This window comes from Chaetodon trifascialis, chromosome 3 (genome assembly GCF_039877785.1).
Source record: "Chaetodon trifascialis isolate fChaTrf1 chromosome 3, fChaTrf1.hap1, whole genome shotgun sequence".
NCBI classification, from domain to species: domain Eukaryota; kingdom Metazoa; phylum Chordata; class Actinopteri; order Chaetodontiformes; family Chaetodontidae; genus Chaetodon; species Chaetodon trifascialis.
The window spans coordinates 18,932,641-18,948,727 of NC_092058.1; the positions used below are offsets into that span (position 1 = coordinate 18,932,641).

General features: G+C 41.9%; 1 protein-coding gene across 2 annotated transcripts; it reads right to left on the reverse strand.

Moving 5' to 3' along the window:
* Window positions 1-6,732: 6,732 nt before the first annotated feature.
* Window positions 6,733-13,621, reverse strand: mdm4 (MDM4 regulator of p53). 2 transcript variants are annotated; one of them, XM_070992144.1, is made up of 11 exons: window positions 13,438-13,621; window positions 12,781-12,868; window positions 12,615-12,689; window positions 12,318-12,451; window positions 12,155-12,204; window positions 11,637-11,701; window positions 10,203-10,299; window positions 9,969-10,129; window positions 9,602-9,784; window positions 9,401-9,469; window positions 6,733-9,292 (listed from the first exon to the last, which is right to left on the reverse strand). In XM_070992144.1, the coding sequence occupies exons 2-11, from the start codon at window positions 12,850-12,852 to the stop codon at window positions 8,723-8,725; spliced, it is 1,476 nt and encodes a 491-aa protein (XP_070848245.1). In that variant the 5' UTR covers window positions 12,853-12,868; window positions 13,438-13,621; the 3' UTR covers window positions 6,733-8,722. The 2 variants fall into 2 exon arrangements, with proteins under 2 accessions (XP_070848245.1, XP_070848237.1); XM_070992136.1 differs by having other exon boundaries at window positions 9,602-9,799.
* Between the last annotated feature and the right edge of the window lie 2,466 nt (window positions 13,622-16,087).

Sequence of the window (16,087 nt, forward strand, 5' to 3'; positions counted from 1 at the left end):
AATGATCGACTTGGCCAGCGCTAAAGATGTGCAAGCTTAGGTGGCATAAAAGCTCATGCCATTGTTGGCTCTTGGTTTTATATAACCACATTCATATCTACTGACTTTTCTTCTAAGATGATTGCGCAGTGTGATGCATGTGACCTTCTGAGCTAAACTAGACTCGGAGGCGGACAGGCCTGAGCAGGAATGGACAGAGTATGACGCAGTAAGTGGAGAGCCAACTTGACACTGGCTCTCGTTACTCCCAGAAATCAAGGCACAATAATCAGACGACCACGCTGAGGTATGGCCTTCGTTGTCCTGACCTCTTCCAGTGAGTCGCAGTGTTAGCCTTGCTGGTGGGTGTTAATCCTTCCAGGACATGTTTCACCTCATAGCTCACCAGCTAATTCGGACTGGCTTCCGCTAGCATGGACAAACAGCCAAAACACACACTTCTGTCAGCAGAGAAGTGGCCTTGAATGACAAGCATAGTGTGAGATGTGTCACATCCCTGTGTATCCTATGTCACTACCATAGGTTTATCACAGTAATATACATACTGGCAGGAAGTGTTCACTGGAAACAGGATGATTGCTGTGATTTGTGGCCTCACTTTGTAACGTGTACGTGGGCACTGATATCTGGCGCCGACCACTGCCAATTACACATTAAGTGTAAAAAGAAAAAAAATTTTTAAAAATTTAAAGTTATACACTTCTCCTTTAACCTCCAGTCACTTGGTTAGATAACCTGATTTGTTTAACTCTTGTTATGGAAAGATCCAGGTCACAGGCCTCAGGCTCATCAGGAGCTAGTGGGTGCACCTGTGATCTTAACCCTCAGATGATGCTGATCCCAATCAGCATGACTGGGAGGCTACATAAGGAGGCTGCCCTGCCTCAGGTTGGTTGTGTGTCCCTGGAGAAACCCACTCTTTCTTATTCAATGGCTGATTTTCAACATTTCCAGTCCTCTTGACTGGAGTCCAGCAGTTCATGTCATAAAACTACCAGTTCCGATGCAGATAGTAAACAGTGGAGGTAGTGTTAGTCATTCATTTCCTGCACATAGATGGAGCATCACTAAACTCTCATCACAATTGCTAAAACATTTTAGTTGCCATGCTAATGCTTACATCATTTTAAAGTTTAAACAGTTGTAGTTTTAAAATGACTTAAAATGAAACCGTGAAATTAGAATAGAGATTTAACTTATGGGGGGAAAGGGTATGGGACATATATTTCTTCATTAGTCTGATTTGACACCTGTGGCAGCTTGAGTCCCGCTTCCCAGTTATCGTTGCCATTTGACAGAGTTTTCCCAGTTTAATGTCTTCTCACAGTTCAGGCTGATAATTTGCCTTACATGCTGGGGATCTTTGACTGTCTTATCTTTTACGGTCACAGCACATTGTTTTATAGAGCATATCATTAACAGCGTGAGTTCCAGGATCATCGTGCACTGACACTTGTGCTTTTCATGCTATTAGAAGTTTTAAAAAAAATGCCTTTTAGAGAGCTCCCACATCTTAATGGGACTCTTAATTAAGAGCAGGGATAATGAGCAAAGCAAATATACAGCATGCTGTCTCAATTCAATATCCTCTAGGCCTACTTTCATCTCCTCTTTTTACCTGTTCTTATACCTCTTCCTGTACTTAACCCATTCTTAACTTTTCTTAACTTTTATTTCCTAATTTTAGGGTTCTAAATATAAAGTTACAAGTACATTTAGACTAGAATTATGGGATACTTAAAATGTTTTGTGTGCCAGCTGTGAGTGAAACTATCCCACTCACTGTAAGATGGAATGACTTGTTGGTACAGAGAGAGGGGTCTGTTCTGAGGCCGGCTGCCGGGCGGTGGTCTAGCAGGACTGGGCAGTGGGCTGTGGTCTAGTTCTGGGCTTTGGGCTCGGGTTTGGGATCGAGGCAGAGTGCAGAGTCGAGGCTTGGCGCGGGGCTGCAGTTGGGCTGTCAGGTTAGTCTGTGATGGATGGTCACTGATGGTGGAGCGAGTACAAAGACGCCTGTGTTGCTCTCATGGGTACAGCAGGGAGGGGGTCTGCAGTGTGTCAGAGTCACTCATAACCTTCTGTCATCTTAACCCATTGTCAGCAGAACCAGAGCACACTGCGTGCGTGCGTGCATGCGTGCGTGTGTGCGTGCGTGCGTGCGTGCGTGCGTGTGTGCGTGTGTGTAGTCTCTGACACACACTTGTGTCTTGTTTGAAGAACAAGTCCCCTCTCAGCATTTTGAAGTGAACACTTGAGATGCAGTAAACCAGAGGACATCGGGTGTTTATCTACTGTTTGCAGATGCTTCACACGCTGAAACCTCCGTCCTGAATTCAGTCAGATTTAGGTCAATGAAAACGCTTAAACTGGACAAACAAAGAACTGATCGGATCAAACATTCAATCCAGAGACCGTTGAGATTGTAACTTGATTTGATCTGTCTTTATCTTTTTGAGACTCATACTTTATGTTGCAGCTGTTTGTACCTGATCAGTCTCTCGTAGGAGGTAACACAAAATAAGACGTCTTTTAATATTTATAATCAGGTTTGATTTGATTGAGGGATCATCTAATAATGGAATAAGATGTAGGAGAAACCAAATAAACAAGAAAAAAAAACTTTAATCTGCTGTGAGATAGTTCAAAACAAAGATAACTGTGAGATTTAAAATGATAGAAGCCAAATTATTTAGACTAAAAATCCAAGTGTGTATGTGTGTGTTTATGTGCCTGCATGTTGGTGTGTGCAGCAGGGATTGCCCTGTCACTGGCAACTCTGTTCCACTTCTCCTTGGTGACAAGCAGCAGCACATTGTGAGACAGCTGAGCAGGGGGGAGGCGGGGGAGATGGACGGGGGGGATCAGTCCCCCTCACCCCAGGTTAGCCTCAAGATCATCACTGACCTGGAGACCTGTCATCTGAGCGCAGTCGGGAAATCTCAGATATGTAAGTGGAGAATAACATAACAACAGTTCAGGGGTGTTGATCAAAGGTGGATAAACGAGGATCTCTGTCCGCTGAGATACAATCTGATGCACAATAACCACAAACGCTGACTGCAGTCAGTGGAATACATGTGTCTGTTCGGCAGGTCCTCTGTTTTCTTCAGTGTTTGCAGGACAGAACTGTAGAATTTCTTTGAATTTAAAGGGAAAATAAGAGACAATGTTCTTTTGAGTTGAGTTTATAAGCAGTTATAAAATCTTTAGAGATTTATTTTAAACCCAAGTTCATACTAATTTATCATCCGACACCTTATTTATCATATTCGATAAAATTGTTTGCTTGCCTGTGGACAAATTTGACATTTTTCTGTGTTCAGCAGCATTTTTGCACTGATAAGAGGAGGTTAGCTGGCAGTTATATGGACTTTGCCTTTTGTTAACATAAAGACCCATTTTATAGAAACTTAATTTGATCATAATTAATCCAGTTAATTGACATCTCTTGATCAACCTCTATTCCATTACTGAAGCAGTGTACACCCTTGCCTGTATGGTGATTGTGGTTGTGGTAGGAGTGAATGAAGATGAGATACAGGTTTTGGAGAATGTATAGTTATGTGTCTACTTTCTGGGTGTAAACTTGAGTATTTCTGGATTACTCCTGGTATCATTGTTCTGTTTGAAGTCTGGACTTACGCAATGATGTTATGGACTGCTTAAGTGTCTTTTTTGGAGAGGACATGGTCCATTAAGTCAATTACTCAACCCTTTGATATCAGTTTTTCATACTGCACAGTGCAGAGCTCTCCTCTTTCAGATTCTGAGTTTATACCAACGGCACAACATTAATGTTGAAAGACGGCAAAGCCGCGGATTCCTCCCAGATGATCTAAACAACACAATCAAAGCAAATCAATCTACTCTGAAGCAGATGAAAGGGAGCAGCCAGAGCTGATTACTATGGCCCACTGTTTCTGTTGAGTAATGAAACTTACGTAAGCTGCAGTGCTGAACCGTTTGACTGATGTCTAAAGGTGATGTGACACTACTACGGCCCGGCTAATCATCGGGAGAATACTCCCATTCATTCCTGTTCAGAATGAAGTGCCCCCACCTGTGTTTTCACAGGGCTCTGGAGGCCTGGAGAAAGCTTTCTAAGTCAGGGGGGAAACAGTAGTTCTGTAGCCCAGCCATGCTGCTCCTCACTGGGGCTTTTATCGCAGAGTAATCCCCTACAACAAACAGAATGGCCGGCATGTGCATACGCAGCTGTCGCAGTCTTAGTGCAAGTGGTGTCATGTTAAATCACAGGAATGGGCTGAGCCCCTGAGCCATCCGCTGCCCTTCCCTTCACTGGCATCCCACTCACTGCGAAGCTCGGGCACACATGGACAAACAACCATACATACTCATACCTACATACATAACCCACTTCCCACTAACATACTTTGGAGCACATGGTAGCCCTAAAGTCATTCACTGTAAATAAGCTTTGCTCCACTACTACAAAACAGATAATTACATGACATATGTTCCCATAATGCCACAGGTTGTTTGATCAAAACAGACGCCACAGACCAGAGGACAAACAGCATTCATCGTTTTGAGACTGCCACTGAAGTTAATCAGGAAAGTATCTGACAGGGTAAAGCTAGGCCCTCATAAAATCTATCCTGTTTAATCTGAAAGCAATTTACACCTTCACGTTGCTCAAGTGTAAACCGCAATCAGCATAGCTCCTCTAGGAGACACGGTTGAATCCTGTCGGAGGCCACTGATGTGTATACGACTGCAGAGTGTTGTGAGATCTGAGTGGACGGCTATGCAGAAACTATGCCTGATCCCAGTCAGCCCAGCTTCTCAGCGCCATCTTCCATATCAGGCCTCCTGCTGTGGATACAAGGGAAGACAAGCTCAATTATGTTTCTCCTCTCATCTCATATAAATGTGTCACATCTCTGTCCTTCATGTCTGCTCTTATTTTGAAATTCTCTCCATCTTTATGCCTTTTTTCCATATTCCTATCTTTGTTTTTCTCTGGCTCCACTGACCTTCTCCCATGTCACCAGTGGGACAAATTTAGCGGCCTGGTTTCTGGAGCGACCAAATAGTCGGACACAACAGAGGGAAAGTGTGTGTGTGTGGTGTGAGTGTGTGTGTTTGTGCACAGAGGTGAGAAAGAAAGGTCCTGGCCACACAGATACAGTTACAGATATCCAGACGCACGACCGGGAGAGAGTAAAGAAGGGTAAACAGGCTGAGGCTCACCAACCTGGAGGTATGCAGATGAAGGACACAGGAAGAGAATGACACAGATATATTACATATATCGATAAAGGTGATTCATTCAAGTGTGAGAACAGAAAAAAAAGCAATAAAATGACAAGTATGGGCAAAAATATGGGAGCAATGTTCAACAGAGAGCTTCCATCCTAACTATTTTCTGTCTAGGAAGTATTGCATACGCCATAGGGGATAAAGGGAGAATGTGTTAAGTTATTCTGGGATGTTGGGATGGAGGTGCTGTCGCCATGGAAACATGCAGATCCCCTACCACTCCCTAGACTGTGCCATTCTGGAGCTACCAAGCTGTGGGTGCCATGTGAACATGGGTGTTACGCCATTTTTGTCTCTGCGCTCTGCGACATGCCACACGCCGCAGACAAAGCAGTTCGCCATTCTTGAATTAGACGCAGAGTGAGTGAAAGCATTTTAGTATGGCTGCCATAAGCATTTAATACTGAGGACAGCGACCCCTGGCTATCTCCATGTTTGCCAGTACATTATTGAAGTTCTGTATGTGAGCACAAATTAAAGACGATTGTGCTTCACTGGATTTTGTTTTGACAATACTTTCCATTTATACTCCACAGCAATTTAGAGGGAAATGTGTTTTATTCCACCACAGTTATTTGAGTTACTTAAATAAGATCTTACATTAAAACATAGGTCGAGTTTAAAAATATGTCAAAGTCATGCTTTCCTTGTTTTAAATGAGAGAAAAGAGGAGAATTTAAAGGTTTGGACAGAAGAGGCAATTTGAAGATGTCACTTTGAGCTCTGGGTGATTGTGATGGACGCTTCTCACTATTTTGTCATCGTTTACAAGCCAATTAGTTTCATTGAAAAAATAATTAGCAGATTCATCGATAACAGAAATACTCATTAGTCACAGAGTTCAACATTTGCTCCACCTCATCCAACTACAACAGTAAAATACTCCTTACACGTCAATGCATGGGTGGTAATCACTTAATGATATAGCGTAACAGTCACAGGACATTTCTCTGCATTACTTGCACATTTGACACTTTTCCTGATGATACTAAAGTATATTTATATTTTGCCTGCACTTGTATGAAAGTACTAATACTTAATGGAACTGTCAGTACAAGTGACTTTAGTGGAACTTTGTGTGGTTTCAGATGGTGGACAGCGTCACAGGGGACTTTCCACACCAAGGGAATCTTCCCTAATGAGTAATGGCGACACTAGCTGCAGTATTTATGTACAACTGAGATAGCAGCAGTGTGACAGCATCATATACTGTAGAAGGTAGGGTGTCTGTCCCACTTCGAGACAAGAGGACAAAAATAAGGCCGACACAAGAAGTGGAACAGTGAGTAAGCAGAGGAGAGGTGCTGGAGTCCAGTCGAGGAGAGGACATGACAGCTGGCCTGTCACACAATGACTTATTCTTCAGCCAAAACACACACCACACATGCACGCCTCTCTTCACCAGCACTGTACGTCGACTGTCCCTGTGGTCAGCAACACGACACAATTAACTCCCAATGTTTTATTGCTTTACAAAACAACTCATTTTATTCCATAACAAGTAGAAAAGAAAAAACAACTATATTAGCTGTACCATGTTCGAGTACATTAGTCTTAATATCAATATTTGCAACAATTATCTGTCATTCTGAACCAGTTTTAATGGTATGAGTGCGAAGCCATTTTTATGAGGTCTGTATTCAGAGGAATTTTGTCTCTCTCGGTTCACAATGGTGGTGATAAATACAACAAGCTACATGTATCTTTTATAGCTTTCAGCTAATATAGCTCTCACATCAGCTCAGGGCTGGCTCTACTCACGACAGGAGGCATGCTCTATATATGCATTACATGTTATCACTGGTACTGTACAGCTTCTGTGGGCACCTGATACAATATTGAGACTTCTCCCCACCTGCTGGCAGAAAGATTAAGCGCAAGTAAAGAGCAGATCAAGGAATTACTATATTCCCTCTGCGCAAAGCAGAGGCAAGAGTCAAATGCTTTCTGTCACTGGGAATCTTACTTGTGAGTATTGTAGAGCGACTGTATTTGGAAAAAGCTCACACACTCACTGAAAGGTCGAGGCATGTGCATGCTGCGGTGATACAACCTTCAAATAACGCAGAACCATCAAAATTAAATCTATAAGATACAAATTAAAGTTCAGAGTCATTACATGGCAGTGTAACGCTTAAATCAAACTCCCCCACCTCCAAATAAGTACTACGCAGTCATTTTCACAGAGGGTACATTTGGTAACTTTCCTTAAAGACTTTCTGTATCACTCTCTGAGGCATCTTAGCTCTAAATTACACGTTAGAACTGTAACAAATGCGGCCTTTTTCTGTTTCATTAGAGGTGCTCGTCTAAACAATTAAAACAGACTCATAAATAAATTAAATACAAAATATACAGAAATTACTCATTTATCGTAAGCTCAGGAAGGGTGTAAAGCACCCTCTCTGAATGATAACATTTAAACTTTACCCAACAATTATATGACATAAGTTACTGCAGGCATAAGTGTCAGAGGCTTGGCAACTGGAAATATTGAATACATATGAATATCAAATTACTACCATGAGAGAAAATTACAGTAAATACTTCAGCTGTGCATTCTCAAGCAGGTTAAATTCAGCTCTACATTTTAAAATACTTTGTTGAGAGAAACAGGACTAAAGCCACCACATTTGTATTTTACAGTACATTCACTTAGGCTGCGAGAACACACTTTTTAGTAATAAAGGTTTAGGAGGATACTTTCATGGAGCTGCAGCAGCAGACAACACGGTCATGGTTTTAAGACTCTTTTCCTGTTTTTCCTTCAATCTTGTCTTCATAACTGAAATCTCTGAGCCACAATACCTTAAATGATACAAATGGGGTGAAAAGCAGCACAAAATGGCCTAGAACATGGTTGATATGTTACTGTAGCTACATACCAGCAGTAACTTCTCCCATTTTTCTTGAGATGGCTGAGCTGAATCTATGGAGAAGGAAAATCAAACAAAACTACAAGAACTAAGGTAAGCAACACTAGTTTTTAAAATGGGACATTTAAGAAATGCAATACAAGAAAATGTACATCGCCTGGAAAAAGAAAGCCTTCATAAAATCAACAGCTCACACAAACTGCACTCTCATCTCATGTGGTCTTTGAATAAATAAATAAATACTTCTGCCTTTGTGTATCCCTCATTTAAATGCGGCACCAAAACAAACAAGTGGTATGGCAAACTCCTGTGTTTTATCAAACAATACTTCAGAGGCAGTGCGATGCAAAATAAACCATGCAACCAAGAGCAAGCTTTAGCAAGTTCCATACTTTGTGTGTATCTGTGTAGGTTTTACCGGTAAGGTGCATGTTTTTTGTGTGTCTCTGAGCAGAGAGTGTGCACCAGAGTGCCTGCCGCTGAGTGGTCGACTGTGGTGGAAAATGTTTGTTGTATTATTTACTGTTTAGGTCCCCAGAGCCTGACAGATGGGTGCGTGCTTTCTAGAGGATGAATATCTTAATAACATTTTGAATGATCTTCCCACATCCTGGACAAGGAGCCTGGAACTTGTGTAGCCTCCTCGCACATGGGAAACAGGTTAGCAGGTGAGCCGTACGTCCGTGTATTATATTTCCGTTGCGCGGTCGCACTCGACACAGCTTGCAAGGCTCCAACAGTGCCTCAGGCCTAACTTCTTCAACTTCCATCCCCAGATTTTCCTGACTCTCCCCTTCTGAAAGCTGCTCATCCTTGTGGAAGCTGGAAGGCCAGGGCCCCTTGCCTTTCCCTCTAACCATGGTGGGCAGTGGTCGGTCAGCTGTAGAGTGGGAGGGCAGGATGACGGGGTCAGACACTGTCCTGCTGCAGTCTGGGACATCAATGCCTGTGTCACTGTCATCTTCCTCATCATGGGCGGTGAGAGCGCTGCATGCTGGGATGTCAGGAACAGAAAGGGAATGGGCGAGTCGGGGGACATCTTTATACCAGTTCTTACGCAGAGCCCAGCAGCGAACACAGTACCTCTGGAGAGGTGTGTTGTACTTCCTGCATTCTGTGCACTGCCATGCATCCTGAGGGATAACAAAGATAAAAAGTCACAAATCAACATTTTTTAAATTTTAATCTACAACTACAACAACCTAAAGCTAAACAGTGAGGAAAAGAAAGATGCCACAAACCTGTGTGGAGATCTCTGTATCAGTGTCATCGCTCAGACACTGCGAGTCCTCATCTGGCTCCTCCTGCATCTGATCAAACACGTCATAACATTATCCTCATTCTCAACAATAAATACAATACAAAATAAATAAACAATGATAATAATTTTAGTATGAGTCTGTCTGGAACCAAAGAAGACAGAAACCTAAACTAACTCCTACCTCACGATCTGCTTTCTCCTCCTTCCCCCCTCCATCATCATCCTCAGGTGGAGCCTCCCCTTCTCCTCCGCTCCCTTCCTCCAGCGCAGCCTCTTTCATCTCCACGCTCACCTGTTCACTCTCGCCCTCAGTCAGGAACCAGAGGTCGTCTGTGGTGTCCGACACGATGGCTGTGTCCTCCTCCTGTGCAGGAGACAGCTGACACATCAGTCAGACCACCACTGTTATGCTCCAATTTATGCCATTTGCCAACAAGTACTTAGTCTGTGTGTGGTATCTTTAAGGTTGGAAACTCCTAACTTAGCCCCAAACCAGCTGTTACTATTATTATTAGATTAACTTTCTAACAACACATGAAGTTTCTTACTTGGTTTGTGTGGATGTCAGTGGATCCATTACTCCTGCGGCTGTAGTTACTACGGAGATTACCCAGAAACCACCAGGGCAGGCCAGAGAGGTCCCACTCGTCCAAAGTAACGTCCAGTTTGGGCCGTTTGCAGGCTGACCGCGGCAAGCCTTCAAGGGAGTCTGGAGAGGTTTGGAACAGTTAAATCCAGCATTTTGGGCATATTTCTGAACATAAGTCAGATTGTTCACTTACCATCATCTGGCTCCCGAGGTCGTCTCTGGGAGGGGGTCTGCAGGAGAGGCCCATCGCTGACAGCCTCCAGCCCTGCTTTGACCACACCCCCACACATCTACAGTGGGAGGAAGGACAAAAATTAGAACACAGAGCCTCAACTGGGCACTTGGAGGACTCACAGCTCCTTTTCAAGATGGCCTCCGGATATGGGGTGGTGGCAGAGGGAACAAGGGGCTGGGCAATTAGGGTAGGGGCCATTGGGGAGGGAGGTCAAATAAAATTGAGGAAATAATAGGTTCACTGAAACTGTGCAGAGGTTAAAAAGCAGAGACAAATTGAGAGGAAAGCCAGTGTTCTAATTAGCACAGTGATTAAACTAGCGAGTCAAAGGTTTATAAAGCCTACAATAATTTTAATGTGTAGTATGTGAAAACTAAATCACAGGATTTAAGTGGTGACTTATACTCCAAATTCTGATCCATGGACATATACTGTACAACAGAAATTTTCTTGTACAGCATACATCCATGGAAAAGATGTTTTCACACAAGAAATAAAACAGAGGCAAAAAGAAATTGAGAGCATCTAATGTCTCACATTGTTCGGTATTAATCAAAGCTGAAAGACTGAATATGTACTTTAGAAAAACACAGATCCTAAATTTAAATCTGACTCAACAATGTTGAGACAAAGTCTTCCACACAAGTGGGCACTCAGTAGGTGCTTCATGGTGGATTTTGGAGGGAATAGGAAAGAAGGGTGTAGGAATGTGGGGACGGGTGAAAAGGTTTAGGGTTATTGTTCGGCCTGCGGCTGAAAGGGGCTGTGATCCTCCAGTTCAGAGCAGAGAACTCTGAGACAGACAGAGAGAGTGACTCTGCCCCCCATCCACTGGGTGGTGCTGGTGGGTCGCAAAATGATGCTGAAAATACCACCAGACCAAACCAAGAATGGGGCTGTACAGAGACGGTGCCACTCTGTACAAATGCACACCAACGAAGACAGCAGACGTTACCTCCTCTCCTCATTACACACGAGCAGAGAACAGCTCACTATAGTCTTTGTGATCTGTAGCTATACTAAGGCCTGCTGGTCTAAATCCAAACACATTTTGGTTGTGTGAGGTGCATGTCACTTGTATTTTGTTGTTCTTAATTGTTGGTGATGTGGATCACTTTGCAGTTACATGTCTGTTTTTCATTGTAATGTCTTTTCTGTGGTGCTTACATTTGTGTGACAGTTGCCACAGACAAAGAGATTTTCCAAAAGGATAATAAACAAAACTAAGTAACTGTGATAAGTGCATGTCAAATCTTACGACAAAGAGATATTTTTATACTTTCATCAGCTTTGCACTAAGCCTGCCAGCACTGTCTTCACAAGTGCTGTGTGTAGTGAGGCGAGAAAGGTTGGGGGTCTCTGTTTCTCCTGAGCACCATGCTTCAGCTTTACCTGACCACGATCCTCCACTCCGCCCTCAACACATTCACGGCCCACAGAAAGATTCTCTGCAGCGTCTGCATTTCAGATGAGACACAGTAACAGAAAAAAGGACACCCCCACCCTTTAATTATAGCATAATACACTCTCTCACGACGGCCTTCTGCTGCGACTTTGTTGGACTCCCTGGAAAACAGGCGTTCCTCCGGTTCCCGCATCCCCGAGAGATGCACAATCACACTTACAATGTATCCAACCAAAGAATCTGACTTAAGACTACACAGAGGGAATATGATGCCAAGATAATCACTATATTCCCAGGGATCTTCACTTCAAAACATACCATGTTAAAGTTGTTTGAATTCATCAAACACAAAGGGAAGAGAAAAAAAGACACAATTGAATTTAGAGTCATCACAAATGTACAAAACAGATTCATAGATTGCTATTTCTTTGATGGTGATCCCCCTTGACAGAAACATTATTTCACATAAAAAATGAATAAAACATTAAATGTATATGTCACTTACCAGCACAACCAAGAACAACTAAGTATTTCTTGAGCATCTCATACACGGGGCTGTGAAATGAGAACAAAACAGTTTAGAATGGACTTCCCTATTTTCGATATATGAGTTTAGATGTGTAGTCTAGCATTACTGAGTGGTGACCGTCTTTGGTGTGGGTGAATACCTCGGGTTTTTGACGGAGAAGCTCTCCACCTCCAGCAGCTCTCCCAAAGGGTCATCCTGGCAGTGGACGATGTGCTGCCTCTGCTTGTCGTATAGTTGCTTCCCCATGATGTACTGACCCAAATAGTGCATCACCTACACAAAAACTAGGTATCATATATCACAAGGGACCTGCTGGGTACATTTTTACCCATATGAGCCCAGAATAAAGGACTACAGAACGTTGGAGCACTTCTCTGGTAGCACATTGTTATGAGTCAGCATACTGACAATCATGCTTTTTCTCCTGACAGCTCACCTCTTTGAGTGTGAAGACTTCTTCCTGGGCTCCAGCAACACGCAGAATCTGCAGCAGAGGGGCTTTTGGCTGTACCTGAGGGCGAAACGGTATCAGCACTCAAATATAAATTATTCATACAGTGTTGGATAATTTTGCGGGCAAAGTAGGCGTCATGGTGTGGTACCTGATTTCCCTCTCCAGGTAGTGTCCTGCATGATGAGCTTGATGCCGGAGGCTGGACTGATAGGGAGCTCATAGTAAACGAACAAAGTCTGAAAACCCAAATTATAACACATAAGACAAAAAAGCCTTCAGATTCCCGATCAATACCAAGCCTTTACATAAACGTTACACGCTAACAGCAACGCCCACGAGGGAAAAACAAGTGTCAAATTCTTGTTAGCTTGAATATTGTTTGATAACATGAAATGTAATGGCAATGTGTACGGGGTCAAACAATTTCTGTCAAATGTCTTTGGCCTAATTTACCTGAAGCCAAACTGCGCTAAAATGAGCTAATGTTAACATACAGCTGCCTGGATGAAGCCGCTAACGTTTACTCCCACCACTCCACCATTACTTTCTCTTTCTCCTTCAAATAGCGAGGCCAAAATCCTGGCAAGCGAAATGTTGAAAAAGCGAATGCAACGTTAGCACAAGGAGAGGACAGCTGCAACCATAACTAGCCACTGGCATGTGAAATTGAACATCTGGGTAAGGCTGGCTGGTGACAAATCTGCAATAGCCACTAGCAAACGTGTTAGCTAACGTAATGACAATGCTAACTAGCTTAGCTGGCGAGCTATTTCCTGAACAATACGTTCGTTGACAATTATCTCACCGTGTTGAGTTCACGTTACTTCACAGCTGCTACATTGTTCCACGCGCCTTAACATACAGCCGACATCATCTAAATATACATGTAACATATAAATTTTTGGTTTTCAAAAGTAGCGCACTATTGCTAACAAGTAGCTATGCAGTTATGCTAGTTGAACTACAGATTCAAAATGACAAATAGGGCTACACGTCTTCCGGACGCAAAGCTACATAGGCTGAGAGTGTGGCGCCCCCTGCTGCTCAGAAACAGTACTTATGGTGGCATTACGTGTTTCCAGCGACACAACACTGTCTAGTCATATTGAGAGCACTAATGTAAGATAAATACTTCCTAAGACATTAACAGAGGTGGGAAGTGACTGGTGACAGTAACAGGTGAGTAACTATAACTTAGTATAGTTCCAGTATATCAACTTATTGACATGCTCTAATTTAACTCTAATATACATCACAAACTACTTTCCCACATTTAAGATGTAGCTCTGACATTTATTTTGCTGAACAAAGTTTTATGTGTTTTTTCATCAAATATGATGCCCTGTCAGAAATTAAATGGTCATGAATGCCAGTTCCACTGACAGGTTTCTAGCTCTAATAAGTAATTATGCTTAATTGATTAATTATAAGCCATAATAACAAAAAAGGAGATTTTTTTTCACCTTCTGACAAAACATCTGATCTATAGAGCATTAGTAAATGATGTATTTACTATTTAATTATTAATAAAGCCAGTAGTTACAACTTATATACATAAAACTTTTACAAAGTGTGCCTTATTTTAAATGGTTCCAAAATTTCATTTTCTATAAGTATTTGCTAGCATAGCACTATGAGTCAGTGGACAACTAATGCAAATACTTTTAATCTGCCTGTTCTTAATTCAAAATGATTGTCTGACCATGTTTGTTGCCTTGCTGTAGCTCTATCATATGTTGTGACTGCAGGAAGGAGGGTGCTGTGTACTTACACAGTATTTTCTCCTCCTTCAAGGTTACAGCTGCACCAGCAACATACTAAACAGTAAGCCAGCCAAAATACTTCTCACCAATTGATGCAATAATAATGAAGTGCTGATAAAGAAAAACAGGTAATCGCCATTTTGTGTTGTGTGCCATTTTACATTTTGGTAGGCTGTATATTGCTGTAAATATACTTTACATCATTTCCTATTGCAGGACTTTGACTTTATTCTATTTGTGAAAAAAAAGATGCATTAATAAAACCCAAACACAACTGAGCTGATGTAAACGAGAAAGTGTTATTTCATTCAATAAATGCAAACATTGTTAGGAAACATCTCTGCTAAAGAATAGTTTAATTCAGAGTCATCTCTGATGTCCTAGCAAACAGTAAAGAGAACGAGATGGAATGAAGATCACAACCAACGGCCCTAACACTGAACAAACATTAGATGTACAAGGAGGCACAAACGCAACCTTTTCACAGATCTGTAGATACAGTGCAAAAATAAATCAATGAATCCAGTAATATGGGTTTGTTCTTACTGACAGCGGTGTAAATAAAGAAGCATCAAGCATATGAAGCTGCTTTCATATCTGACAAAGTCCACCCACCAGTCCTTGAGAGTATGCCTCTATATTAGGCCAGCTTATTACAATAGCTTATTTGCTGGGATATTATTGACTCTGCTGGAGAAAACAAGCATGGCCATGAGCCCTGCACGTGTCAAAAGTTACAGCTCTTACGTTGCAGATAATGGAAACTGTAGCCGGTCAACATGTCATCTAAACAACTCAGATAACTCACAGAGAAGTGTCTACTTAGAAAAAAATGCAACTCAATTCATTCAAAGAAGTTTCTACTCTTCATGGCCACCAGACATTTGATAAATTCATTCTGTTACGGTGGATATTTTTGCAACATCTGTGAAATTATTGAATTGGGATGTGCCAATATCTCATCAATACTAGCCAATAGTAGCTTTAAAAAAGCAGTATCAGTATAATTCTGGAAAAGTTCATACTGCCAATATTTGGCTATACAAAAAGCATTTTGTGGCTGTTTTTCTATTGTCACATTAATAACAGACACAAGCCAGCATGGCCTCCAAAAACACTTGATTATCTTGATTATGTCTGCACCTGCACGGAGATCATTATACAAATGCCTATTGGTACTGATTAATGGGGGGAAATATCAGACAAAAAAAAAATCAAAAACAAACAAACAAACACAATAACAGCAATATACTGGTGCATCCTGTTAAGCAAAAATATCAGAAAGTTCAAGTAAAGGGTTTGGGTGAGCATTACCTTCATACTCATATAATGCTGGGCTAGAGTTAGGTTTCACCTCTACGACCTCACCTCTGAGATTAGAAAACTAGACAATAAAAGTGCTTTGGCAATAATTCAAGTCTTTCATTTTCACCACACATACAGGGGAGCAGAAGAGATTGGTTGTATGAAGCTGCACTGAATAAAAAAATACATTTTATATCTTCACAACAATGGCAGGCCCTTTAAACATTTATTCCCAAAGTTTCCCAAGGCACTAAAAACTAAAAAGACATTTATTTCTTGGTGACTTCTTTCATTGTTTTTCATGTTAGTCATAATCATTTATCTGTTAGCTAATAATAATTACAAACTTGTCTAAAATAAGCACTAGTGGTCACTTATTTGGCTTTT

What these genes read in the sequence shown, in the direction of transcription:
- mdm4 (XM_070992136.1), bottom strand. Translation starts at nt 12,852, where the DNA reads ATGAGCTCCCTATCAGTCCAGCCTCCGGCATCAAGCTCATCATGCAGG. An exon ending in AGTTGTTCTTGGTTGTGCTG is followed by an intron (nt 11,702 to 12,154) that starts GTAAGTGACATA and finishes TCTGAAATGCAG; the next exon opens with ACGCTGCAGAGAATCTTTCT. An exon ending in CTGACATCCACACAAACCAA is followed by an intron (nt 9,800 to 9,968) that starts GTAAGAAACTTC and finishes CTGATGTGTCAG; the next exon opens with CTGTCTCCTGCACAGGAGGA.